This window comes from Penicillium odoratum (assembly GCF_028828045.1).
Source record: "Penicillium odoratum strain IBT 22623 chromosome Unknown utg000001l_segment0_segment0, whole genome shotgun sequence".
NCBI classification, from domain to species: Eukaryota; Fungi; Ascomycota; class Eurotiomycetes; order Eurotiales; family Aspergillaceae; genus Penicillium; species Penicillium odoratum.
The window spans coordinates 505,150-529,522 of NW_026643143.1; the positions used below are offsets into that span (position 1 = coordinate 505,150).

At 47.8% G+C, this 24,373-nt stretch overlaps 10 protein-coding genes across 10 annotated transcripts; 3 read left to right on the plus strand and 7 right to left on the minus strand.

Annotated features, from left to right (window-relative positions):
* Nucleotides 1–38: 38 nt before the first annotated feature.
* Nucleotides 39–3,951, plus strand: N7520_000188 (Pfs NACHT and WD domain protein; the record flags this gene model as incomplete). Its single annotated transcript, XM_057134123.1, has 3 exons — nucleotides 39–87; nucleotides 1,011–2,713; nucleotides 2,986–3,951. The coding sequence occupies 3 exons, from the start codon at nucleotides 39–41 to the stop codon at nucleotides 3,949–3,951; spliced, it is 2,718 nt and encodes a 905-aa protein (XP_057000059.1).
* A 452-nt stretch (nucleotides 3,952–4,403) lies between these two features.
* On the minus strand, nucleotides 4,404–5,552 carry N7520_000189 (uncharacterized protein; the record flags this gene model as incomplete). The annotated part of the gene is made up of 3 exons (XM_057134124.1): nucleotides 4,404–5,186; nucleotides 5,243–5,397; nucleotides 5,444–5,552. The coding sequence occupies 3 exons, from the start codon at nucleotides 5,550–5,552 to the stop codon at nucleotides 4,404–4,406; spliced, it is 1,047 nt and encodes a 348-aa protein (XP_057000060.1).
* Nucleotides 5,553–6,284: 732 nt separating this feature from the next.
* On the minus strand, nucleotides 6,285–7,125 carry N7520_000190 (uncharacterized protein; the record flags this gene model as incomplete). The annotated part of the gene is made up of 2 exons (XM_057134125.1): nucleotides 6,285–6,550; nucleotides 6,615–7,125. 2 exons carry the CDS (start codon nucleotides 7,123–7,125, stop codon nucleotides 6,285–6,287), a joined length of 777 nt encoding a protein of 258 aa, XP_057000061.1.
* A 1,043-nt stretch (nucleotides 7,126–8,168) lies between these two features.
* Nucleotides 8,169–9,830, minus strand: N7520_000191 (DUF1996 domain-containing protein; the record flags this gene model as incomplete). Its single annotated transcript, XM_057134126.1, has 3 exons — nucleotides 8,169–9,399; nucleotides 9,453–9,609; nucleotides 9,656–9,830. 3 exons carry the CDS (start codon nucleotides 9,828–9,830, stop codon nucleotides 8,169–8,171), a joined length of 1,563 nt encoding a protein of 520 aa, XP_057000062.1.
* A 1,512-nt stretch (nucleotides 9,831–11,342) lies between these two features.
* Nucleotides 11,343–13,317, minus strand: N7520_000192 (uncharacterized protein; the record flags this gene model as incomplete). The annotated part of the gene is made up of 3 exons (XM_057134127.1): nucleotides 11,343–12,711; nucleotides 12,767–12,902; nucleotides 12,972–13,317. 3 exons carry the CDS (start codon nucleotides 13,315–13,317, stop codon nucleotides 11,343–11,345), a joined length of 1,851 nt encoding a protein of 616 aa, XP_057000063.1.
* A 454-nt stretch (nucleotides 13,318–13,771) lies between these two features.
* On the minus strand, nucleotides 13,772–15,703 carry N7520_000193 (serine/threonine-protein phosphatase 2B catalytic subunit; the record flags this gene model as incomplete). Its single annotated transcript, XM_057134128.1, has 5 exons — nucleotides 13,772–13,832; nucleotides 13,896–14,821; nucleotides 14,872–15,129; nucleotides 15,185–15,516; nucleotides 15,586–15,703. The coding sequence occupies 5 exons, from the start codon at nucleotides 15,701–15,703 to the stop codon at nucleotides 13,772–13,774; spliced, it is 1,695 nt and encodes a 564-aa protein (XP_057000064.1).
* A 2,528-nt stretch (nucleotides 15,704–18,231) lies between these two features.
* On the minus strand, nucleotides 18,232–18,612 carry N7520_000194 (uncharacterized protein; the record flags this gene model as incomplete). The annotated part of the gene is made up of 2 exons (XM_057134129.1): nucleotides 18,232–18,490; nucleotides 18,539–18,612. 2 exons carry the CDS (start codon nucleotides 18,610–18,612, stop codon nucleotides 18,232–18,234), a joined length of 333 nt encoding a protein of 110 aa, XP_057000065.1.
* Nucleotides 18,613–19,439: 827 nt separating this feature from the next.
* Nucleotides 19,440–20,904, minus strand: N7520_000195 (class I SAM-dependent methyltransferase; the record flags this gene model as incomplete). The annotated part of the gene is made up of 10 exons (XM_057134130.1): nucleotides 19,440–19,872; nucleotides 19,927–20,113; nucleotides 20,169–20,194; nucleotides 20,248–20,288; nucleotides 20,348–20,420; nucleotides 20,477–20,518; nucleotides 20,572–20,601; nucleotides 20,658–20,714; nucleotides 20,772–20,824; nucleotides 20,881–20,904. 10 exons carry the CDS (start codon nucleotides 20,902–20,904, stop codon nucleotides 19,440–19,442), a joined length of 966 nt encoding a protein of 321 aa, XP_057000066.1.
* A 744-nt stretch (nucleotides 20,905–21,648) lies between these two features.
* Nucleotides 21,649–22,240, plus strand: N7520_000196 (uncharacterized protein; the record flags this gene model as incomplete). The annotated part of the gene is made up of 2 exons (XM_057134131.1): nucleotides 21,649–21,664; nucleotides 21,711–22,240. The coding sequence occupies 2 exons, from the start codon at nucleotides 21,649–21,651 to the stop codon at nucleotides 22,238–22,240; spliced, it is 546 nt and encodes a 181-aa protein (XP_057000067.1).
* Nucleotides 22,241–23,208: 968 nt separating this feature from the next.
* N7520_000197 (Voldacs domain-containing protein) lies at nucleotides 23,209–24,273 on the plus strand (the record flags this gene model as incomplete). Its single annotated transcript, XM_057134132.1, has 2 exons — nucleotides 23,209–23,480; nucleotides 23,631–24,273. 2 exons carry the CDS (start codon nucleotides 23,209–23,211, stop codon nucleotides 24,271–24,273), a joined length of 915 nt encoding a protein of 304 aa, XP_057000068.1.
* Between the last annotated feature and the right edge of the window lie 100 nt (nucleotides 24,274–24,373).

The window sequence follows — 24,373 nt, forward strand, 5'->3', positions numbered from 1 at the left end:
TTGCCATACTACACGCACCGCACCAAGTGTCATCATCAATGATCCACGATTCTCTTGGTGGTATTCTCAGACAGCGGTGGATAAATGGTTCGTTCGGGATATGGATGGAGTTTGAAAGGGGAAGAACGACTTCTGGAAATCCTAGGAGATCATCCAAAATGGTAGAGTTCCATTAGACCCTTACTTTTTATTATCAAGATTGAGTTCACTTCAAGGGTGTTTTAGAGAAGCCATTAGGATTCTTATTTGTCGAAGTAAGCCATAGAAATCTACAGAAACACATTGATTAGCACCATGCTTCAGCCGTCCTCGAAATCGGCTTGACCAAAGTACACATGATCACTCCTTTTTGGCCCCACTGCGAAGGCCTTAGCGCAAATTAGTCACTGAGCGAGCTGAATTCAGTTGAGGGGCGCTGTAATATGCACGTTGTCTGATACCGTAATTTACTTCGTTGGAAGTTATTATTAGCGAAATAATTCCATAGTATTCCATGGAAACAGTTAGCATGCGGATTTCAGCCCATCGTATTCAACGAAGGATATATTTGACTGCTGCCCAACGATGTCCAGGATATATCCAATACCCGAAGGGGCGTAGTTCATTGTGACTATAGCTCAATGGGACCCCACTTAGCTGAGCTCTGTAGATCAAGTCACCTTCCATTCAATACTCTTCTCACAAGCTAGCTCTGGTGACGCTAGGAGTGGACCGCTCCGGCCTGAGTATTACTCACTTTTACTTGGTTATTACAGCACTTAGAGTGATCACTAATACTTTAGAATTTATTCTGCAACCAAGTCCACTTATTAAGATATTGTCTGATCCCTCCGCTGTACGTTGACAAGGGCGATGAGTGGTAAATCACCCGGGAAGTCTTGGTTTAAACAGGTGAAACGGGCCTTGAAGAAGGATTTGACGAAAGGAAATGAGCCGAACAACAATGTTTCTGTGAACAAATCTGGTATGAGAAAAAAAACACCTAGTCTTGTCACTATTGACGTTTATAGGACATGTCACCCTTCACTCTGACATCGTCTCGGAGTCGATTTCTGCGGCTCCAATCACCAAACAGTCGAATAGTACCACAAAATTCTCGGGAGACAACAATGGGGGGTTTCAGCTGGGGGCCAATAATGGGACGATTAGGGATATCGTCTTCAGCAACAAGGCAGACGACAACTGTTTGAAGGACCTGCGCTTGACTGATCCCCGCGATGACAGAAAACGAATCACGGTCACGAAGGGCGGCCTGCTGGAGGGCTCCTCCAAATGGATCCTCGACCACCCTGACTTCCGACGCTGGCGCGATGACGATCAGAGCCGACTGCTTTGGATAAAGGGTGACCCGGGCAAGGGAAAGACGATGTTGCTGATTGGCATCATCGACGAATTGGAGCGACAGGCCGTCCAACCCAGGCTGGCGGGACAATCGACTTTTCACGCCACTGTCCTCACATACTTCTTCTGTCAGGGCACCGATTCGAACCTTAATAACGCGACCGCAGTGCTGAGAGGTCTGATATTCCTCCTCGCAATCCAACAGCCGTTGCTCGCCTCGCATCTGCGTAAAGAATACGAACACTCTGGCAATAAGCTTTTTGAGGGTGGCAATACGTTCTTCGCCCTGTCAAGGGTCCTTAGTGGAATGCTACAAGACCCTACCCTAGAGAGGACATATATCATTATCGACGCACTCGACGAGTGCGAGACTGGCCTGCAGCAGCTTTTGAACCTTTTTGTCGAAAATACGTCTGCTTCCCGGGTCAAGTGGATTGTCTCTAGCCGCAATAGTCCCGAAGTCGAGCTGGAGCTTCATGACTCGCACATAAAGCTGAGCCTCGAGTTTAAAGCTAACGCAGAGCATGTATCACGTGCTGTTGGCGTTTATATTGACGAAAAGGTGTTACAACTGAAGTCAATACGGGATAACGATGTACGTCAGCAAGTAAAAAACATCCTACGTCAGAAAGCCGGTGGCACATTCCTCTGGGCGGCCCTCGTGATCAAAGAGCTTGAACAAGCTAAGCCTTGGGATGTGCTGCCTGTGCTCGAGGAGGTACCAACGGGATTAGAAGAGCTGTATGCCCGAATGGTGGAGAAGATCCAACAGCTAAAGCGGGATAACCCGGTATACTGTCGACTCATGCTTTCGGCGGCTATACTAGCAAATCGTCCACTCCATTTACTTGAACTGGCTGTCCTATCCAGGCTACCGAAAGACATTTCAAGCAACTCCGAGACTGTTCGAGAATTTTTGATCATGTGCGGCTCATTCCTCATTATACAAGATGACCGAGTCTACATTATTCACCAGTCGGCCAAGAACTACTTGAGCGATAAGGCAACCGCCATAATCTTTCCCTCCGGTCGACCAGAGGCCCACCACAATATGTTTCTCCGCTCAATGCAAGCTATGTCAGTGACACTCAAGCGGGACGTGTACGGCCTGCGCCATCCCGGGTTCTTGATCGACGATCTCAGGATACCCGTTCTAGATCCGTTAGCGTCTATACGGTACTCTTGCATCCACTGGGTTGACCACCTGATTAAGTACTGTCATGGCAACAACGCAATAGAAGAGCTCCAGGAAAGTGGCCTTATCGCCCGTTTTTTCTGTCAGGACTACCTGCATTGGCTCGAGGCTCTGAGTCTGTCAAGGAGCTTATTCGAGGGGATAGCGTCGTTGTTGAAACTGGAAAGCTTTCTGAAGGTATTATTTCATATCCTGAATGACGAAATTATTCTAACAATCTCCTTTAGACAAGAATAGAGAATTCATGTTTAGTTAGTAGAGTCAACGACGCATACCGATTCATTCTTCAATTTAGAACAGGGATTGAGAATTACCCACTTCAATCATATAATTCTGCACTGGTTTTCAGCCCCACCAGTAGCATGATCAGGATTGAATTTGAAAAAGAAATGCCGCTTTGGTTAGCTCGAAAACCAATCATGGAAGAGAATTGGAATGCATGCCTGCAGACCCTCGAGGGTCATACCAGAAATGTCAACTCGGTTCTTTTCTCCCATGATTCTCAGCTTCTTGCCTCAGCTTCAGACGATAAAACCGTCAAGGTATGGGATGCTAGCAGCGGGCAATGCTTACAGACCCTCGAGGGTCATACCAGCAATGTCAACTCGATTACCTTCTCCCATGATTCTCAGCTTCTTGCTTCAGCTTCATACGATAAAACCGTCAAGGTGTGGGATGCTAGCAGCGGGCAATGCTTACAGACCCTCGAGGGTCATACCAGCAGTGTCAACTCGGTTACCTTCTCCCATGACTCTCAGCTTCTTGCTTCAGCTTCATACGATAAAACCGTCAAGGTGTGGGATGCTAGCAGCGGGCAATGCTTACAGACCCTCGAGGGTCATACCAGCAATGTCAACTCGGTTACCTTCTCCCATGACTCTCAGCTTCTTGCCTCAGCTTCAGACGATGAAACCGTCAAGGTATGGGATGCTAGCAGCGGGCAATGCTTACGGACCCTCGAGGGTCATACCGACAATGTCAACTCGGTTACCTTCTCTCATGACTCTCAGCTTCTTGCCTCAGCTTCAGGGGACGAAACCGTCAAGGTGTGGGATGCTAGCAGCGGACAATGCCTACAGACTATTGTTTTTAACCAAGTCGCCACAATAAAATCATTCGATACTCACACTGGATCTATTGAACTTGATATTGGTACCACTCGCCTTTCCTCTGATTCAAATAGCACGCCTACCATCCCCAATCCTCAATACCCGCAATTCCAAGGATTGGGCATCAATTCCGATAGAACCTGGATCACTTGGAACTCGGAAAATCTACTGTGGTTGCCACCCGAATACCGACCAGTGGCTTATACCGTGTCACTTTCAAAAGTGACTTTTGGCTGTAGTTCGGGACGGGTGTTTTTTTTCAACTTCAATGCCAACATTCCATCATATTTCTGTGCCGGGTCTTAACCTTAGATAGATGAATCTCACGCGATATCATGTTTTGCTCTTTGAAGTCTCAGTGTAATTTATACATATTGCAAATAGAGGGCCAGAAGAACCACCAAACAAACACGATAATATCTGGCGGTGCTATCCACATGTTTCCTATTTGAATAGGTTTCCACTATAACAGTCGTGCCACTCCAGGCAGGCACCCTCGTCACAAAAATGGATAAAGCAAAATATGTTGGCAAAATAGAGAACTATTATTTGCGATACGCCGATACACTCTTGATTTACAGAAATTTTTATGGTAGGTAATATTACGCAGCAAGTCACAGTACCATACGGGTTGCATCTTACAGTGTTCTTCAATTAAATGCTGCCACTCAAAGTTTGATCTACGCTAAGACCTTGGCGGTGGGGGCCAGAAGACAGTTCTTAAGTATGTAGTAAGTTTTTGTATAACCCAGCTTTAACTAGAACCTCCGTGTCTCCTCAGCTGGCTGGTTCTCAACTGCCTTCTCAATCTTCTCCAACACCTCCGGAGTCAACTTATCCGCAACCGCCAAAGCACGAATATTATCAAGCACTTGCTCCGGTCGCGAAGCACCAGTAATCATAGAAGAGATATTAGGGTTCTTCAAAATCCACGCCAAAGAAAGCTGAGCAGTTGTAATACCCAACTCCTCGGCGATAGGCTTCAAAGCAGCCGTCTGTTCCAACTGCCTAGTCCACGCATCATTCCCAACAGTCTTGCGCCAACCCTTCACATATCCATCCTCAGACTCCGCCATTCTTGATCCCGCCGGTGGTTCTGCAGCCCCATTGTACTTGCCCGTCAAAACACCACCCTTCAGCGGCGAGAAGATTGTCAGACCGAGTCCATGTGCCTCGTACAACCAGCGGTACTCCTTCTCCACGCGCTCGCGAACAAGCAGGTTATACTGTGGCTGCTCGACGACAGGCCCCACGAGACCCAGTCTATCGGCGATGCGCCAGGCATCCGAGATCTCGCTGGCGGACCACTCCGACGTACCCCAGTAGAAGGCCTTGCCGTTATCAATGAGGTAGTTGAAGCCCCGGACCACTTCTTCCATTGGTGTGTCACGGTCTGGGCGGTGGGCGTAGACAATATCCACATATGGAAGGTCCAGTCGCTTGAGAGACTGGTTCATACCCTCGATAATGTGCTTTCTTGAGAGGCCGTTGTTATTGAGTGGTTTGTCGGGATTGGCGCTATTAGCTTTACCCCAGTAGATCTAATAAGAGTTAGAATCGAGCCGAGTTGAGTCAAGTTAATCTTTATGATACGGACCTTGGTAGAGATCACCAGGTCATTCTGCTTCCATCCAAATTTCTTAATTGCTTCTCCGAGCACAATCTCCGATTGTCCACCTGAGTAGACCTCGGCAGTATCGAAGAAGTTGATGCCGGCATCATATGCAGTCTTCATGCACTCAAACGCGGTTTCTGTTGGCTTAGCAGTGTAAAGATGTAATTGGATAGTATTACTCACCATTTCCAACATGACCACCGTAGGTGAGCCAGCTACCAAGTGAGATGACAGAAACCTTCAGCCCTGTCCGGCCGAGATGACGATACTGCATTTCAGGAAGAGAAGACATTTTGAGCAATGGAGACAAAGACTTAACCTTGCAAGTTGCGGGGTTTCGGTCTCTTAAGTCCATATCCGCACGGACCTCAGCGGTTAATGCCGTTTCCCCCATTGGGACGCCGACGACGACATCGCGATTCTCCACAACGATGAATCAATTTCCGGTATTGATTCAACTGTCGTCATCGTTAGAAATTGAACTTATAGTCATCTGTATTCTAAGATGTAAATCTACGGACTATACAGAAGACGTTAATTGAGGATATGCTTAGCTAGAAACTTCTTGCTTCCTCTGTCATCAATTTGGATTTGTAGTTGGCTTCACCGGTATCCCGTGGGGACCCCGTAGGGTGGGTCAGGGGAGGTATCCACGGTTGCCTCCTCCGGCCAGGACCTTCCTAGACAAATCACCTTTGATCATTTTATTGTCTCTTTCTAAATGTCTACGGTGTGATTACCAATCACGCCACAGCTAATGGAGAGGGAGAGATAAGAAGACAAGCGCTGAAGCAAATGGAAGGGATTACCTGAGCATACCTAAACACTTAGACTACCATGATACGGAAAGGCCAAAACTTGCAACTTAAATCAGCACTGGATTTCATCGAAATAAAAGGAATGAAATTGATGAAGTACACCAACGTAATCCAGCGTGAAATACAATACCAGACTTATTAAACATTATACTCTTCAGAAATCCCATGACACTTCCATAAGCTCCAAAAGCCACCCTGCCCTCTACCTATGCACATCCAATAGCCGTCCCACCAGGCTGCCCCGGATAAACAGGAACCTCAGTCGGATCAGCACAGCGACAGTACGAAGTCTCAGTAGGAACATCACGACAAACATCCGCCGTAGCCGTAGCGCAGTACTCATTAATACTAATAGAAGTAGTCATACCAGGTGGACAAGACTGATAAGGCATACAGAAAGTATCGAGCTCCGAACCCCCATCCAACATGGTCATACTATACCATTGATCAGTTGCGCAGGAACAAGAAACCGCTGTACGGGATCAGTAAACATGACGAAAACCTTAGCCATCCACCCTTGAGAACGATACACTTACCACTAACAACAGTCGACGTCCCAGCAAGCATTCCATCATAAAGCGTCGTTGTCGTGTACGGAATAGCTCCGTTCGAACACTCCGTCGTTATCCAGACAGCGTCAAGCGGGAAACAGGTTGATTGCTCCAAACAGTGATCTGGATGCCAGACGGAAGGGAAATAGCCATCTTCGCACGAGATAGGCGGATCCGGCTTGAAGCAATAGGAAACCGATGTACCCATCGTGCAATCGGTTGTGTGCAGGATTGTCGAGCCATCGGTGCAGTAAAGACGTGGAGCTACGGTTATGGCTGGAGGTGCTGTTACTGCGGGGAGGTGGGGATCTTCATCTTCACAGGGGAGAACGGCCATTATGCCGACGCAGAAGAAGCCGCAAGTGCATGCTGGGGGAATTATGCCTGTGTGGGCTGTAATTGCGGGTGCAGTGGCTGTAGCTGTTGGGCGGGTCATTAGAGCCATTGCAGTTGCGCAGAAGAAGAGAGTGATGAACTTTGAAGTTTGATGAGACATTTTTCGACGTATTGTTCGTTGCACACGGTGAAGATAGAGATTGAGATAAGATTGGAAGGTTGTGGAGAGCTTGAAATCTCGGTTTCTTTCGAGATTATCCTCCTTTTAAATAGCAGCTGGATCAATGATGCAGAGATAGATTGTCCGCTCACACGGATCGCGCATCAATCAGAAACATCGTAGCTGTAGCTCTGCATGACGTGTATCAGAAACTGAAGCTAAACATAGATATCATGTAACCCATCAAGCTGGGGAGAAAAGTTCAAGATGTCTGGATGTGATAGACCATCACCGGAAATAGCAAGGCAATAAAGATAGTATTCACCTCTTTAAGTTGAGCTTCACATAATCAGGACTCGAAGTTCTCACATTATCACTTTCTAACGTTATGATTGATAATAGCCTCAGCTACATAATTGGTGCAAGATAAGTTCATTGTAACCCATGCCATTACATGTACGACCCACTCGCACACTCGGTGCAGATAAAGAAGCACGTTGCGACGTTGAACATTCTAGTTCGTTGATGGATGATATCAGCACATGGTTCGAGCTGATCCAGTTACCCTTCAAATGTTGTACAATGGGTTGTACAAAGAAAAAGATGCAGGCCTGGCTTCATTTATACAGCATCGGCTGAGACACCAACTGGGATGGCCTGTGTTTACCTAAGTAGCATAAAACGTGGTAATACTTATTTACGGTGCTCTGCAATGGATCCTAGACATGTATCAGGTCTATTCAAGATAAATTTGGAATCTGGTGTCGTCCGACATTGCCCTGTGTGCCGGGATGAGATAACTGATGTTTGGAATTAAGGGAGATTACAGAATCAGGAGATCATTGCACAGCACCAGGACATATTGGAATTGTAAATGGCAAGAACTTCAATATATCACCGATAAATATCCGTTTCTTGAATATAATATAGTAGAAGAAAGCATGTACACGAATGAAAGTCCTCACAGTCCAGTAAGCCAGCAAGATCGAGGTGGAGTTTCGTCGGTCAGAAACCCACGCCCAGCGTAGACTCGATTTGCCATGCTAGTAACTGTCTCGTCTGTGCAGGTGACCATGGTGGTGTACATGTCTTCGCGCATGTCCTAGCGTGTAATCACTCCCTGAAAGTACAGGAATATTGTCTCTTTCCACATACGAAACAATAGTAGACGTCTCAGTGGCCTCGGTGAAAGCTGTTGAAACGGTGTGTGCAGTGCCTGTGCTGGTGGAATATGGTAATCCGTTCTCATCCATCATAACAATAACCTCCTTTCGCAAATAGATAATCTCCTCGGTGATAGTATCAGTTTCAATCGAAGTAGTGGGGGTCGGGGTCGGACTCGATGTGAAAGTGGAAGTAGTCGCAGCAACCGTGGCAGTGTTCACGGCGCCAACCTTAACATTAGCCCCGAACGAAATTCCAAGCGGTAAAGACGGGATGACGAGACTCTCAACAATATCGGGCAGCCCTGATGCCGTCTTATGAGCTGCCGTCTTATGAGCTGCAGAACTCGTGGGAGTTGTAGAACTCGTCGTCGCAGAAGGAAAAGCATATGCAGGTCCCCACTGAATAGGAACATCACCAGGCAGTCCGTCAGCATGAAGATGAGTATTTTCATGCTGAAGCTGAGCAGGCTCCTCGAAAAAGCATTGTCGCTGATCATCCTCGCTCTGCAAATCGAAGATTTCACAATCGCTCACATATCCTGTTGCACTTGTGCAAGTGTCAACGGCCTGCTGCAGGACACCATCTTCCCAGCCGTACATGAAATCCCCATGATACCCAAACCCAGTGGGATCCCCGTTCGCCAGCGCAAAATATCCATCCACGCCTTTGAACGCGTACGTGTTCCAGATTGTCTCGTAGAATAGTGAGACTAGTTGCGTCTCGTACCCCTCTGGGCACGTTCCCGTCATCACAAGGTCAGGATACGCAACGTGGGATTTGTGGTCTTCCGAGTCGACATCCTTGCCATTCCAGCACGAAGGGAACATGAGTTCCAAGCGGAGACCGTCGATACAATTCTCATCGAGGAAGGTCTTGTTCGGCATGAAATGGCGCGTAAGGGATCCTTCGGGTGTAGTGTCGTAGTTGAGGCAGTTAAATCCCAGAGCCTTTTGACGAAGTGCCTTTTGAGACACCTGATCACCGGACCATGATGACTTGGGCGGGTCGGGAATTGGCCAGGTGAAGTTTCGCTGGAACGGGTCCCCTGCAAGCATCCGGAAATTATCCGGGAAAGCTGTGATATTCTCCCCATATAGAAGGTAGTAACTGGATAGAACTGTCAGCATGGTACCAATGGCTAGACGCTATAACAGACTCACGCCAGCATGCCTCCAACCTCTGGAACCACTTCGGCAGTACCATTCGTATGCATAAAGTATAGTGCAGGAGTCCAGTATGCCGAGAAATCCTGCAGCACACCACAGGACGTGCAGTTCGACTCTAGCAGAGAGTCCATATCCGAACTCATGCCGAAATCTGAGGTTATCAGCAAGCGTACTCAACATTAGAAAGGTGAACTCACTTCCTCCGCCATGAATAGAATGCACATGAGGCGATATTCTCCCCGGGTCGACAATGGGATCCAGCCGAGACAGACCAGTTCTGCCACGGCAGGGGAGACGCCAGAATGCATTTGCAAAGGCTGGAAAGATAGCAAGACAGGCCACCAAGGCGGCCTTGAACTGAATGTCCTGCATCGCGAAAGTTGAGCCGCGTCAAGCGCTCAATAGTTCAAAGGAGTGACTTCTTCAAAGAAGAGAAAAGTTAATGGCTCGCCAGGAGGGAGCACCGAATCAATCGGTATGAGCTGTGATAGTGGAGTAGGTGTCGAAGGTGCAGCTGTCATTGCATAAGTTAGTATCGAAAAGAAAAAGATTCCCTGGGCCCCACGGGCCATTTTGAAGACGCGATACGCTGGGAGGGGTCCGAAGAATGGTATTCCATCTGTCCAGCAATCAAAGGATTCTATTCGAGATGGGGTATCAAAGTGGAGGCTCCCTTCAGCGGGGTGATCCCTTGCTTCCGGCTGACGCCCTTGCTAAGGGTGGGTATATAGGGATAGAATAGAGTAGTTCCGGGCAAAATCCAGCGGCATGTGGCTTACACTGTTTGTTTAAACGCGTTCTCAATGACGTAGACAAACAACACGGTCTTGATCTACATCTCGTTAGTTATAATGATCATCACAGTCAGTGAAGAACCTACTGAAGTGATATATTCAAAGTATCTCCAACGACTCCTTCCAAGGACGAAAAGGATTGATCAAACGAAGGACAAAAGCCGCAGTGACAAGGAGTGAAAAGATATCCTTCAAGGATATCAAGGGAAACGAAAGGACAGAATAAACGACCTGAAAAAGGGACAAGCCACAGTATAAAGGAAATCAAAGTACAGTCCTAGATAACGGATATTGAATGCCTCCTCAAACCCTTCCACAGGGCTTAAATTAGTGGATTCTTAGGCGATTGGGCTCATGTTCAATTGAAATTAAATTTCACGGGTGCGGATCTCGCGCTATACTGCAAATGACTATCATTAGATTTAGTACTTAGAGGTCTGGGTCCGTTGGCTAATTTGGTCAGAGCGAATGAATGACTTCCATTATAAGTTCTGCATGTTCCTGATATTTACTTTTGTTCCGTCTCGGGTTTGGTTTCCCCACGTTGTGAACTCGGATTGGGTACTCGGGCACATGATGAAACGCCCAGGTTAAGTTGCTGGAGTTCGGTTTTTAATTCTAATGATATTATCCCGTCCTCGCTTGAGGTATTTAGGAAATTAAATTAGGTGGGCATTTCGGTGATTGTAGTCTGTAGCATTTAGAGTATAGCCGCCTTTGCATCGGGACTGGATGCATAGTAAAATCTCCAACTGAAAAATGACACTAAGAATAGCCCGGTGGGTTGGAAGGATCACACAACCATCGTTTGATATTCTCGGGATATCGAACTCAAAAATCTGGGTTTCACTCCGATCTAAGAATTGGACTTCTCCGAGCATGACTGAGACTGAAACAATGGTGGAGCCGTAAAGCTTGTTCCCCATTACTGCGCTCGAAGCTATTCAATTTAGGCGTTCTTCTTAGTAATGTTATTTAAATGTTCATGATGTGTGGCTATATATCCGATGTCAGCAGGTAGATAGTAGATTGTACATTTAGATAATTTCTATTTCAAAGTCATAGTACATGTATAGATTCGAAGCAAGGATCAAGCCTTAATCTCAGCCAGAGCCTTCTTCGCTCGGTCAACAGCCTCCCGTGCTCGGTAATCTGTCAGATCTTCAACATCCTTGCCACCGTTACGGACAATGTTCCGCATGAGATCCTCTGTCTCGCGTAGAGATGCGCGTCCCTCTTCGCGGACTTCATCTTCCCAGAATCCTTGGGCGGCAACCCATTTCTTCTGCTGGCGACGCAGAGAGTAGATAAGACCGACTGCACCAAGGGTACATGATTCGTACACAGAGGCGGATGGAATAGAGAGATAAGTAAGAGCAGAGAGGGCGGAGGTGAGGGTCGTAGTGGAGATGCTAAAGAGCACCAGGCTCTGAGCAAGGGCTTGAAGAGAGGGGACGGTAGTAGTGAGGAGCTTGGTGCGCATATCAGGGATCTGAGTTGGCCATGGTGGGGTAGATTGCGCCGAGTCTGAGGTTGAGTCAGGGGAAGGAGTAGAGGCAGGTTTGGTTTCGTCTAGCAGGCCAGCCTGCTGGTACTGGCCCGACGACCAGACTGCCTCCCGCTCTGCGCGGTGTAGAAAGCGCTTCTCGAGAATCTCGGAGGTAATCATGCTCACGTCGTCGACGCGCCAGAAAAGCTTCCACCATGCCAGACCACGCCATCTGGGGCTAGCGAATCCCGCTTCGAGAGAGCTGCGTAGCTCTGAATGGGCCCGCTCAGCCCAAGTAACGACCCCGCGCTCAAGCTCGAACCGGACATTCGCATCAGGGACTCCGATTGCCTGTCCCTCAAGAGCCTTGGCATCCCGGGCGAGCCCGCCCTCATCCGCAGCATCCAATACAGACTCGATTAGAGGAACCAGGGCAGGATTCAATGTACCCTCCTTGGTGACCTGGGAGGTGGATGCAAGCCAATCAATCACGGGCTGCACACCACTGCCAGTCCACCCACGCTCATACTCGATAGCGTTTTTCACAGACTCCCGAATGCGATCCAGAGCTGCTGAGGCGCGCTCAATATCCACAAATGACAGCCGGCTATCACCGGGCCTCTTATTCTCCACGGAGAGTTCGATGGCACCACGCACAGATTCCACCTCCTTCTTTAGGTCTGACTGACCCATAAGAGAGCTGAATGCTAGCAATCCATCCACGCCACTTCCACACACGATACTTCGGTGTACGGGATATCGCACAACGTCATTCCGACCCGGGTGTGATGTTTCAATAGTAACAGTGGGCACGAGGAAAGTGTCGGCATCGAGGGTCGTCCGAGTAGGATTTGACTCCGAGTCAATGGAACTGACAAGTATTTCTAGGTTGCCCTTCTTCAGGATTGATGATCGGACAGCAATTGTAGGAAACAAGTCATTAGGGAGAGACTCCGAAATCTCGCCATATCTGTTGTCCAGCCCATCAGTATACACTCCTAGATTGGTTGATAGGGTATTCTTACCGAATCAACAGTCCTTGAGAAGGATCAGAGTCGTAGGTCTCTAGGGTATCCTCCCAATCCTCGCGTGGACCCAGAGGATCAGCAAGAAGTAATCGAACGAGTTTCCGAGCAGAATCCGCATTGTCGAGACCAAGGACTAGAGCGTAAGGGATCAGCCATTTCCCTTAGCAAAATAGGTAACAACAACTCAATCAAGATCACTCACCCGCAACTCGAATTAAAGGTGCTTCCGATTCCAATCCCCGCAAGGCAAGCTGTAGCCGACTCAGGCTAACCTGCTCAATGGACGCATCCTTCACTCCACTCAGAGCATCATGTAGCTCCTTGAATTGCGGCGGAATGGTGGATATGGCGGTGGAGGTTGTGATAGAACGAGAAGAGGTGGTAATCGAGAGGCGATCATTTTGGCGCGCGGGCGCAATCTTGACAATGCTGGCACGCGTTGAGAGGGTTCGTCGCCATGTTGAACAGGATTGGCAGTAAAAGACACCGGCGCTGTCCAGGGGGCCCGCAATGCTTCTCTGTAGCGAGCTGCGCAATCTGGCAGGCATTTCGGTGTGTGGACAAGGAATGGTCCTCGGCGTGGATGAACGAAGGACTTGGTTTGGAAGTGAGGGCGGGCAATCGGGCTTGGCAGATCCACAGGCATTCCACGGGTCAAAATCTACTCTACTCAATCTACATTGCGATATATTTCGAATTACATGATGGAAATGAATTGGGATAAAATTAGGCCATCATTGCATGATATTCTTTTTCTCGCCTTGAACCCCCCTATGCAGGCATCTAGTCTGGCTATAGACCATTGAGCATGGTGAACTGGAGCCATCCTGCTGACTTTCATCCTTAGATTCACATGTCAAGTCGAGCAATGGGTAGGATCAAGCAGATAGGTAGGGTATCGTGTCGATCATGTCGTGGCAGAAGGGTGTGTGCGCTGGAGGGCAGGAAGAGGAAATGCATAGATCGTGTCATAATATCAATTCAGCCGAATTCACGGCCGTCCTAGGCCTCCCGAGACTGCGTTTCACGCTGACGTTGACGGTTGCGTCCCGCTCCAGCAGACCTAGAAATATGTTAGTACTATCCACACCATCATGGGTCAAAAAACCACCACGGGTTAACTTACATGCTGATTCGTCGAGCGACAGTCGCCAACCCCGTGTCGTTGGCAGCTTCCTGTTCCGCCCGCTCCATAGCTGCGCGGCGGTTTTCCTCGGTGGTCTTGATGACCTCCTCCTGGCTCGGAGGCAGATGCTCGTTTTGCAGATCGACCTTCCGGGCATCCTCGAAGTTATGAATGGCCTGCTTGATACCCTCCGCACCCAGCATAAGCGTACCGGCCGGAAGACGGCCGCCAGCCGCTGTCTTCAATTCGGAAACACTCTCGGACTGTTCACGAAGCACCTGGAAGACACGAGAGATACGACCAATGGCAAGAATCTTGTTCTTGATGGCTCGTCGCTTGAACTCGGTGGACTCGGTATCGATTGGCATAGGAGGCGAAACGACTCCTTCGGCTTCGGGAATGGTTTCGGAGACAGGAGTTTCCTCTTCCTCCTCCTCCAACTCTTCTTTTGAGCAGGTGTTGAGAATTGCGATCAACATATCGGTAATCTTCTCACCAACGAATGGCAAAGACCAGGTGAAAACATCCATAAAGTTGGGCAACCAGTAAGGGTGAGGGGTGCAATTGAACTGGCGGATGTTCATGACGTTGTTCTCGTACTTGAGGACAGCCGCCTTGTTGTTGTAAACATCGAGGTAGTTGGGAGCGCTGAAAATGGTCATCACACTGGGGAACCCGGTTGTTCGTGTCTTTCTGTACATGCGATATCCGGCGTCCTGAGCCTCGTGAGCTCGAATAATGGAAAGCAGGTTGTTCTTCTCCAAGAAAGCGCACGCGGCGGGGTAGGAGAAGAAATAAGAGCAACCGCGAACGCTGTTGTGTATGAAAAAATCGCCTGTCTTTTCTTGACCGAATTCCTCCAGAGGATCGGCCCAAAGGATATCGCACATCAGACCGTGAGTAGGAGGCTCCCGGAAACGATCAATCTGTTGGAGATTAGTGATCGCGATTCCAAAATATGATTCAAGGGACTTACGGCCTTGATATCCTCAAGAGTGTGCAGCTCCGGGCTGAGACCACCGTGGATACAGAGGAACTGCTTGTTCATAACCGCCGCCAGCGGCAGAGAGCAGAACGACTCGATACATGCCTCGTAGATCCGTTCGCTATACTTGTGTTTGCACTCCAGCTTGAAGGTAAAGTAATCCGTTAGATGGCGACATTCGTGGTTTCCGCGCAACAACCAGAGCGAATCCGGATACCAGATCTTCAACGCCCAGAGATACAGCACACACTGTGAACGTTTAGCGTCGCACAACCAAAACCGCTCGCGCAGAAGAAAAACCCACCTCAATACTGAAGTAACCGCGGTCGACATAGTCACCCAAAAACAAATATCTCGTCTCCGAAGGGTCACCGCCAACCTCAAACAGCTTCATCAAATCGTAGTATTGTCCGTGAACGTCACCGCAGACAGTAATCGGAGCATCCATTTCCAACAGGTTAGGCTCCGCGCGCAGGACCTCTGTACCGGCGTGGATAATCCATAGCGCTTGCTCCTCGGTCAAACGACCTTCGCGATAAAAGTGCTGCTTCAGGTAGGCAAGGTTGGGCTTGGATGGATCCTCGGGAGACCAGAACATATCATCGGGAGGCGTGCTCAGGGCTGGCGCTTGGACCTCTATTTCCCATACCAGAGGTCAGTTATCAGATTGCAGGCAGAAGCGACCGCGAAGGTTTGTCAACATACCCTTGACCACCCGTTCGAATGTGGAGACCTGGGAGCCATCCTCCATCTGGTGCAGAGAGAAGTCGATTTCGGGGACCGGTTGCTTCTCCCTCACGGCACGGGCGATATTCCGATCCATTTTGTCTGATTGGGGGGTTTGTGGGAATTCGAAAGATCAGAGTAAGGGGCGGGAGAGGGGGAGGGGAGAGGACCGCGCGGAGATGGTGGCGGGGTGTAGGATTTCGGCGGTCGGGATGGAAGTCCCACAGAGCGCGAGGGAGGTGAAATAGGAAGAGTCTCCCGTATAAGAGAAGGAATCAATGATTATTTGAACAAAGAATCCAATCTGTGGGAAGAGGAAAGGGTCGCGTGTGGGGAAGAAGTGCAGTTGGGAAAAAGAGAAACAAATTGGATAAGCGGGCTGGGCCTAACTAGTCGTCTACTTCAACCCACCCAATATGTATAAGGAAAATACATCAAAATTTTATAGTATAAGTAAGATATAGCTGGATGAACTTGATAATTTGCTTGTCACACGTTCAAATCACTAGCCATAGCAGTAAAGACATCAGCCTCAACCCATTACATATGTATCAACACCTGAGGCAGCGAACTTACCCTGATTCCCGCTACTTATAACCTTGGAACCGGTATCTGCCCCGGATTTAGCAAATAGCAAAACAGGAATGTTTTACTAAGAATATCTAGGTTTATGTACATCAATATTATCAGTATTTCTGTCCAATGTGCAATGCAATGATCCATTTCGCATGGCGTATGTCTGAAGCTAACCCAATCTAGTGCGGTGGATGATAGGGCGCATGTGGCGAATGCAGGTCAGTTTCAACAATTTATGGTTACCGCCCTTGCTAATTCTGTGTTGTATTGTACTCAGATATCCACAAATACGACCTGTACATACTATTCTAGCTGATAGTCTTCCTAGAATAGGGTTTATCATAAATTTGTAATATACTGTTATCAATATCTTGGTATTTTTGATTTTCTGCCAATTTGTGTACTGTATTTCGACCTGCATTGGCCACACACCCTATCATCCACCGTACCCAATCAGTTTTAGGGGCAAATTCCACGATCTGCAGATCAGAATATAGGGGTAGAATTTCACTAAACTCGGAAATCCCTTATACTCGTGATAGCCAAAAAAAAAAAAAAAAAAAACTGGGGAATTGCCGGTAGATGGTCTGTTCAATGGATGGGACAATACTTCCCCCTGCTTCTTCCAGGGTTCGGAGAGAGATAGCATGGAACCTGGAGAAACAGGAAAATCTCGTTTTATCTAGCTACATCCATGAATATGCAGGTACAAGTATCATACGGGCGTAACCAACCTCGGAATCTACCGATGTCCAGGGTTACAATGGTGCCATCATGGTCGAATCAAGGCTCGGGGGTTGCATCTACCTAAGACACCGAGATCTAGGCAACGTCTTCTATACCAGAAATATATTCTTCCATGTCAAAATAAATCGCCCCGATGGTTGCGATTGACTATATACTGGCCTGATCAAGGTTGTTGCATCAAATACGTCAGCTCAGAGGTTTCTTCAACTCAGGCCTAAAATGGTTCCACCCCATCTATACGCATTCTTCCTATCTATGGTCCTCGGAGCCCATGCATTTCTCAGACCATGCATCTACCAAAGCGACAAATGTGGCATTACCTTGATCTCTACCTACGGTACGAGTAACTCTTAAGCTACAAGTGAAAGACTAATAGCACTCAGGATATACCTTGAGCGAACTTATTCTCGCGGTCAACCAAACGCCTTCCATTCCGCCGCTCACCGCAGACCAAATTGCTGAAGTCCTGTTCCACTGTGATGATATCTATGGAAACACCACTGGCAATTCTTTCTGTGTTAATAATTGCCTGGCTTCTGCAAGCCTGACTCGGGATGATGAGTGCCAACTAGCACCAGGAGAATCATGTCCTCCAGGAAACGGCACTACCACGGTTACTGTCACTGTTCCTTCGGCTCCTACTCCTTCGTGTTTTAAAGAATGCAAGTGTCACACCTGGTGCTTTGGGGACACATTCTCGGGGATGAACACGCTTTTCCACCCTGTTCCTACACCGGCATGGATTTGAAGGAGTTGAAGATTGTGATTGATTGATGCACATTTGGGGTTGTGAAAAAAGTATTACGAACTATGAAAATAATGACTCTGTTGCCACAATGCATTTCAGCGTTGGAGCGTTTTTGACCCGCATTTTAGTGTAAGATGCATCCAAAATTTACATTATACATGGATGATCAAACTTAGTCATATGTTGCTCTTCAGACTTATAAGCATCAGGAACAGGAGTCGTACAATCACTCGTTGACTGGACACGATCATCTTAAACGATGAAATGAACCACACTATCAAAATCAGCGACTGGATAACCTTGGTGTCCTTGCCTACTCCAGATCTGCAAGTATGTCGTAAAACATGACTACTGAAAGCAATGAATGAATTCCTCTTTCCCGCGATAAGATTCACGGCATGTCTGCTAAGCGCTACATAAAGAGGGGGTGCCTACTTGATCCAAAATGAAGAAAACCAAATCCAAGTCTGCTCCTTAAACAATGCCCATGACTTATAGAAAAGCCCCAGGTCCATGTTAAAGGTTCCATGCGAAGACTTGTAGGATCCGATACCCTACATGATACATTGGTCGTTGCGGACAGAGGGCTTGGTATCACAGCCAGCGAAGCAGAAGGCGTTTCCGGTAATTCCACCGAGGATATCTGTGCAGTGGAACAGGGTCTGGGAGAGCTGAGTGACTGAGAGTTGGGGGATGGAGACGGTGTCGTTGACGGCGGCGATGAGCTGGGCCGGGGTGTAGGCTAGTATAGTATTCAAGGTCAAAATGGATTGCTTTAACATGACATCTGAAACGTATGCAGAGGTCTTCTTACTGTAAGGAGCAGCAAGCAGGGCGTAACCGCATTTCAATGACTAGTACAGGCAGTTGCCGGCCTGCTGAGCCTGGACTCCAGCAAGGAGCACACCGACAGAGAGGACTAGTTTGCCGAACATTTTGATGGAGCTGATCTCTGAGATTCTTGATCTGACTTTGGTGAGCTTGATCGAAGGATCGAGTATTCGAAGGGTAGACTCGTATTTATATTGTTGATACTGACTATAACTTACGAAGTTTCTCATGTCTAGAATATGTTATTTGGTTTATGAACATACTATCCGTGCCCCCGTGAGGATCTGGGGGATGCTCAGTAAGTGAAACAGCTGTAAACTATGGTTAGTGGCGGGGATCAGGTTTACACGATGCTACCATTAAGATCTAACAGGACCAGCGTAACCCTCTTAGCTTCAGCCCTTTGAATTGTCGCATCCATGGTACGGGGGCAAACAACTGGGGAAGCTTCTCCATGTTCGTCAGATTTCTGCATTCTAAGCTTCAGCCCCTGAATCTACTAGCTCTAGACCAGTCAAAAGGCGATGGAGGGTTTCACAAAACTCGAAGAGAGCTTTGTTGAAGAGAACGGTACGTGCAACAGAGAAGTCCTACATAGTAATTATCCCCCGATAGATCGTAGGTTGTCAAAGTAGTATTACCTATTCCTAATCCGATCGTAAGTTAAGTGTACAACCTGTCTCAAGGCATATGCTTCGAAGTATTCAATTCGGGGTATGGCTGCAAGCACAGATCATCTCATGACCACTCCCTCCAATTCAAGCAAAATAAACAAAAAACGCTTGCTAAATAAATTTTCACCAAATCTTCACAAAATCAAGTAGAGGGTTCAGGTTTTATGTATCTCTCGGTCGAATGATACGGTTTCCTAGCCCAAATCCTCCTTCTATAAACCTCGTCAGCTCAAACTCAACTATCCATCAGATGCAACTTACGCCCTATGGTAGCAATGATTCCGTGGGTTGATGATTTCTTTCCGGAGTTCGGCCAAATAAACAAGAACCTCTTCCTTCGACCAAGGCTTCGGATGCCCATACCTTGTCAAAAGCCACATGCAATAGCCCTCCATTCCTTCTATCCAGTGGTGGAAATTGACTGACCCAGCTTCCTTGAGCTGTTTGTCTCGTGGCCATGGTCCGATCGGCAATTTGTAATCCTTGACATGGAAATCTGTATACCCAGCCTTCTCCATTGATCCCTGCATCGTGTGCATGATTTCAAATCTTCGGCCTGCTGTCTCAGAAGCCATGGTTTGGTTCGGGCCCCAGCTTCGAAGGATACTATCCTCGGCCATGCTGTTATCGTCGCATTCCACGAAGGCGCTCAGTTCGACTTGCTCGATCCATCCACCCGGCGATGAATGACTTAGAGGATATTAGTGGGGATACTTAGCGAAGTGTTAAGCTTGGTAAACTGACTTATAGCATAATTCATATACACGATCTGTCTCTTCGGAAGTGAATGCACAATCAAGTATTCGGAGGTGAATTAAATCAAAGGGTTCGCGCCAAGTCCAATCCTGAAGAATGTCGTCGACTTCCAGAATGCAGTTGGGTGGTATCCAGGTTTCTGGAGGCGGGAAGAGGTCGACGCCACGGACCGTTGCTAGAAAAATTAGAACCTTGTAGTTCATAACAGCTTAAGTGCATTGGATTCTCACTATCTGGAAACATATCGGCCACATCGCTGATGGGGTTAGACGAGGACATCATGGAATTCTTGGAAGGGGGCGAACATACATGGCCCAATTACCTTTCCCGGTTCCAATATCAAGTATATTCTATTTAGGTCAGAATAATGATCATTTCTGGCCTCAAGGTAGATATGTAGGAAACATACCCTCGGGTTCTGAACTGGTGCCTGGAATAAAGGGTTCTTAAGGTGGGAATCAAGGGTCACGAGTACCAAGTGGCTGATATGCAGAGGTTAGAAAATTCAGTTGATAATATCTCTCAACGAAGACATTACCATATTTCATAAGTCTGAAACATTTTGTCATCGGCAGGAACGCTGAAGGGATCAACATCATCTTCTTCAATATATCAAGGTTGACTGTGACTTACTGAACGCCGCTCTCGCGGAGGGTTTGGTATCTGTTTGATTGGTGAGCATACATTCAAGTGTTCAAGTGGTCGTAGATGAGAGTTACCTTCGGCCATTTTCTATTAATCCCTGATAAAAGTTGGATGCAATAGATGTCGTTTCACTATAGTCAAGAAGTTAGCTTTCAAATGTTCCGTCAAGAAGATTCAAGTCCACATACGAATGCCAATCATCTGGGGCATCTGTGTCTTTAGCCAAATATATATTTTCGTCCTATCAGAATAGAGATTATTACTTCGTTGCGACAAAGCTATAGAAAATCGACAAACCGGCGTAATTGTAACGTCCCTCATGTCTCAATGCCGGTGGATGTCGAATCCTGGAAGATCGACAACAAATCAAATAGACTGTGATTCGAATGAAAACCAGTCTAGCCTGTTGGATCCTGCTGGTAAGACAAAAGAGAAAAAAAATTGCTTCATTTGCAGTGGAGTTGCAGAGTCAAACACATGGTCAAGCGGGGCCATGGATATTCCCCACCTGTTGGCTCTGGACAAATGAGAAATGTCACTTGACGGATTTCAAGGTATTAGGAATTATGGGAATTTCAGCCGGATGTGGATTTGAATATTGGCCGGCGTTAGCGATCGAACCAGACTCAAATGATTATTAAGGTAATTGGTTGGGGAAAGTTCTTTGTTTTAGGGTCATGACATAACCGAGACGGCTGATGTACGCACTAAACATGGTTTTGTTGTTTCAGTGGATATTGTCCTTGGAAACGGGTCCGATACTAGAATGAACTCATCTGCACCTGATCTATTCAGGTAAAACAGATCCACCAGACGAGAGAACTAGACCTGAAAAAGGAAGGTTAGACCGTTGAGATCACTTAAAAGCTTCATTGGCTGCAGCAACATCAGCACGGTTTAATAAGATCCGATTTGTGGATAGACAATTAGCGCTCTCTGAGTTGTACAGTACTGTACTGATCTGACATATCAGATAAGCCGGGGGAATCCTTACGATCATCCGGTGCGGTTGTCACTTCTCCGCACCGCTTTCCCCCCCCCCCCCCACCGCTTCCCCTCAACACCATGTATGACTCCTACCGTAAGTTCTCTCCCCTTGACTCGTTTTTGCGTCTCTAACATTACAGGTCCCCACCTGCTTCTCGCACAGGTGCCCCTCACCGTCTCACCGTTCATCAACCTCCCTACCTCGGTTACACTACCCTACACCTACAAGTCTATCACCTCGACACTCCCCCCATCAGTGACAGTCGATCCAAGTAATCTAGATGCCAAAGCCCGCTACGTCGTCTCCCCTAGTGGTGAACATGCTGCACATCCGGACGAGATCCTCGCCTCATGTCAATCCTTGGGACAACATCTGAAGAAGACACAAAGCGACGCCGAAAGTGTGATCAAAGCATGGGAGGAATCCATTAGAGACCGCGATCTTGCTGAGAAGCGCCGCGTCGCGCCAGGCTGGCTGGACCGTGACGAGAAGTTGTTACAGCCTAGACAGGCGACCGGGTCCGGGTCTGAATCTGACTCCAAAGGAAATCCTGAGAGCTTGCTTGATAGCGCTTCGCCTGATGAGGGGTCTTCAAACATACCTTCGATTGTGCCTCGGGATCAGGGGGAGGAGCTTGATAGGGCATTTGGGGGACTGGGTATGAAATGATCTGCATACTTCAGAATCTCCACCCCCTTGCAGCTTGCAGGGCTTCATTTTAAGTTTGCCCAATTCTTCACTTTGTATGAAGTGATTGCGGCCTTGCCTTCCGCCCGGGTCTGAGGTCATTTTTACTGGTGTCATCCGATTCATGGCTTGCTCGCTGGCTTCAAAGATATGTCCTGGATCACTGGTCAGGCTTGGGCCAACCGCAGAGGGTGCTTCAAGGATACCCTTTCTGGATATCAATTAAAGCTATGGACTGTCCCTTGTATAGACAGTTCCAAGCTCAGTATCCTAGATTGCGACGCTCACAACAGCTCTGTCGCTTATAATATAATGATACAACCACGTCAGGATAACAACTTTAGAAATTTGCGTCAAGGGGCATTACAGGTAGCTGCAGAACAAGCTTGCATAAAGAAATTTCAAGGTTCCAATGGTGTCAGGCATCAGTGATACATATTGATTTAGTCCAATGTTTAGCCACAAAGTTGATTTACGATACCTGCAGTCATACTTATTTAGAATTGATTCTATAGCACTGAGCATTAGTGCTGAGCCTGCACTTGAGTAAAAAGAAGCATTGCTGGATTTGCGTTCTTGGCGCAATTGTAGCAAGGTCGTTTGGGAAGCCCCGATATATATAACGTACGTGCACCGTCGATGTCCTGAGAACAGACTCTAATTATATCGAAGATATTGGAGGACATGGATCATCATATATATAGAGGATTGAGCAAAATAAGATAATATTCAAGTGTTTTGTTCAAATGAGCAACTGAATTTCAATTGTTCCATCAGACCAAAACTTGGAAAATGGTAGCTCCATTGAAGCAGCTGTGAACCGCGGAACAAAGCCCCTCCGCCCCAAGCTTCCGCAACTTTTCTTCACCCTCAAAACCACACGCAGCGTTTCTCTACCTTGACCCCTAAGAAACCCTCAAATCCGAAGGAAAGCACTCCAAAATCTCAAAATGGAGCCCCTTGGCACTGCCCCCCAGGCATCATCTTACGTCCCTATCGCAGAGCACCAGTCGCGCACGCCGAGCTCCTTCCATTCTGGACCACCGGTACTGCACTACCACAGCCAGCGATGCAAAGTCGTGATCCTTGAAAGCGACCTTCTCGCCAACCCCGTTCTGAACGCTCTCCGCGGCGAGGATGCGACAGCGAACGGAGATGCACAAGCCGAAGAAGAAAGCAAAGAGGTTACCATTGAGGCCGTGGACACATGGGTGGGATCTGAGTGAGTCTACACAAAATCTCCCAATCGATTTTCCGTGCCCAGCAGCTAGAGCACCTGCATGCAGAGCAGCGCAACTCTCGAGGCTGTTTACTTGGGCAATCGTTAAAAAAGCCACATTTGAAACTTGAAGCTAACGCAACCCAACTCTAGTAAATTCATCCTCTACTCCCCAAGCGCCTCAGCAGGAGTCTCAATTCCCTACCCATCTATCTCCCTACACGCCATCCAGCGTCTGCGCGTCCCAGGCTCCGACTCCCCCGAAGTCCAAGGACTATACATGCAAATCGCAATCCCCACCGCTCCCTCCCAAGACGATGAAGAACAATGCGTCATTCTAACCGTCGTACCATCCAACGATGAGACGCCAGCCGAACACACAGATACACCGCCAGAACTCGATACCTCTGACGAAACAGAATCGCCCACACAACAGCTCTACGATGCTGTCTCCGCCTGCTCGAACCTTCACCCCGACCCTGTGGAACCGGGTGATGAAGATGAGGAGGATGAGGGGAAGTTCCTTACTGCTGAGGAGCACGGACACGCGCTTTACCAGCTTGGGAGGGATGCGATTGACTCTGGTAATGGGGATCTGCCACCTCCTGTGGCTGGGAGTTCGGGATGGATTACGGCGGAGAATATGAATGAGTTCTTTGATGAAGAGGGCAATTGGATTGCGGAGGGTGAGCCTCCTGCTTTCCCGTTGGGTCCTGGGGCTGGGACTGTTCGGGAGCGGGAGAATGGGGTGGAGAATGAAGAGGACGATGAGACGAAGTGGCGACGGACTGATTGAGTTATTGGTTTAGATTGGTTTAGTATTGTGCATCAAACCAGTTTATGGGATTCAACTTATGAGATATCTGAAGCATGAGTGATAGAGATTTCTTTAATTA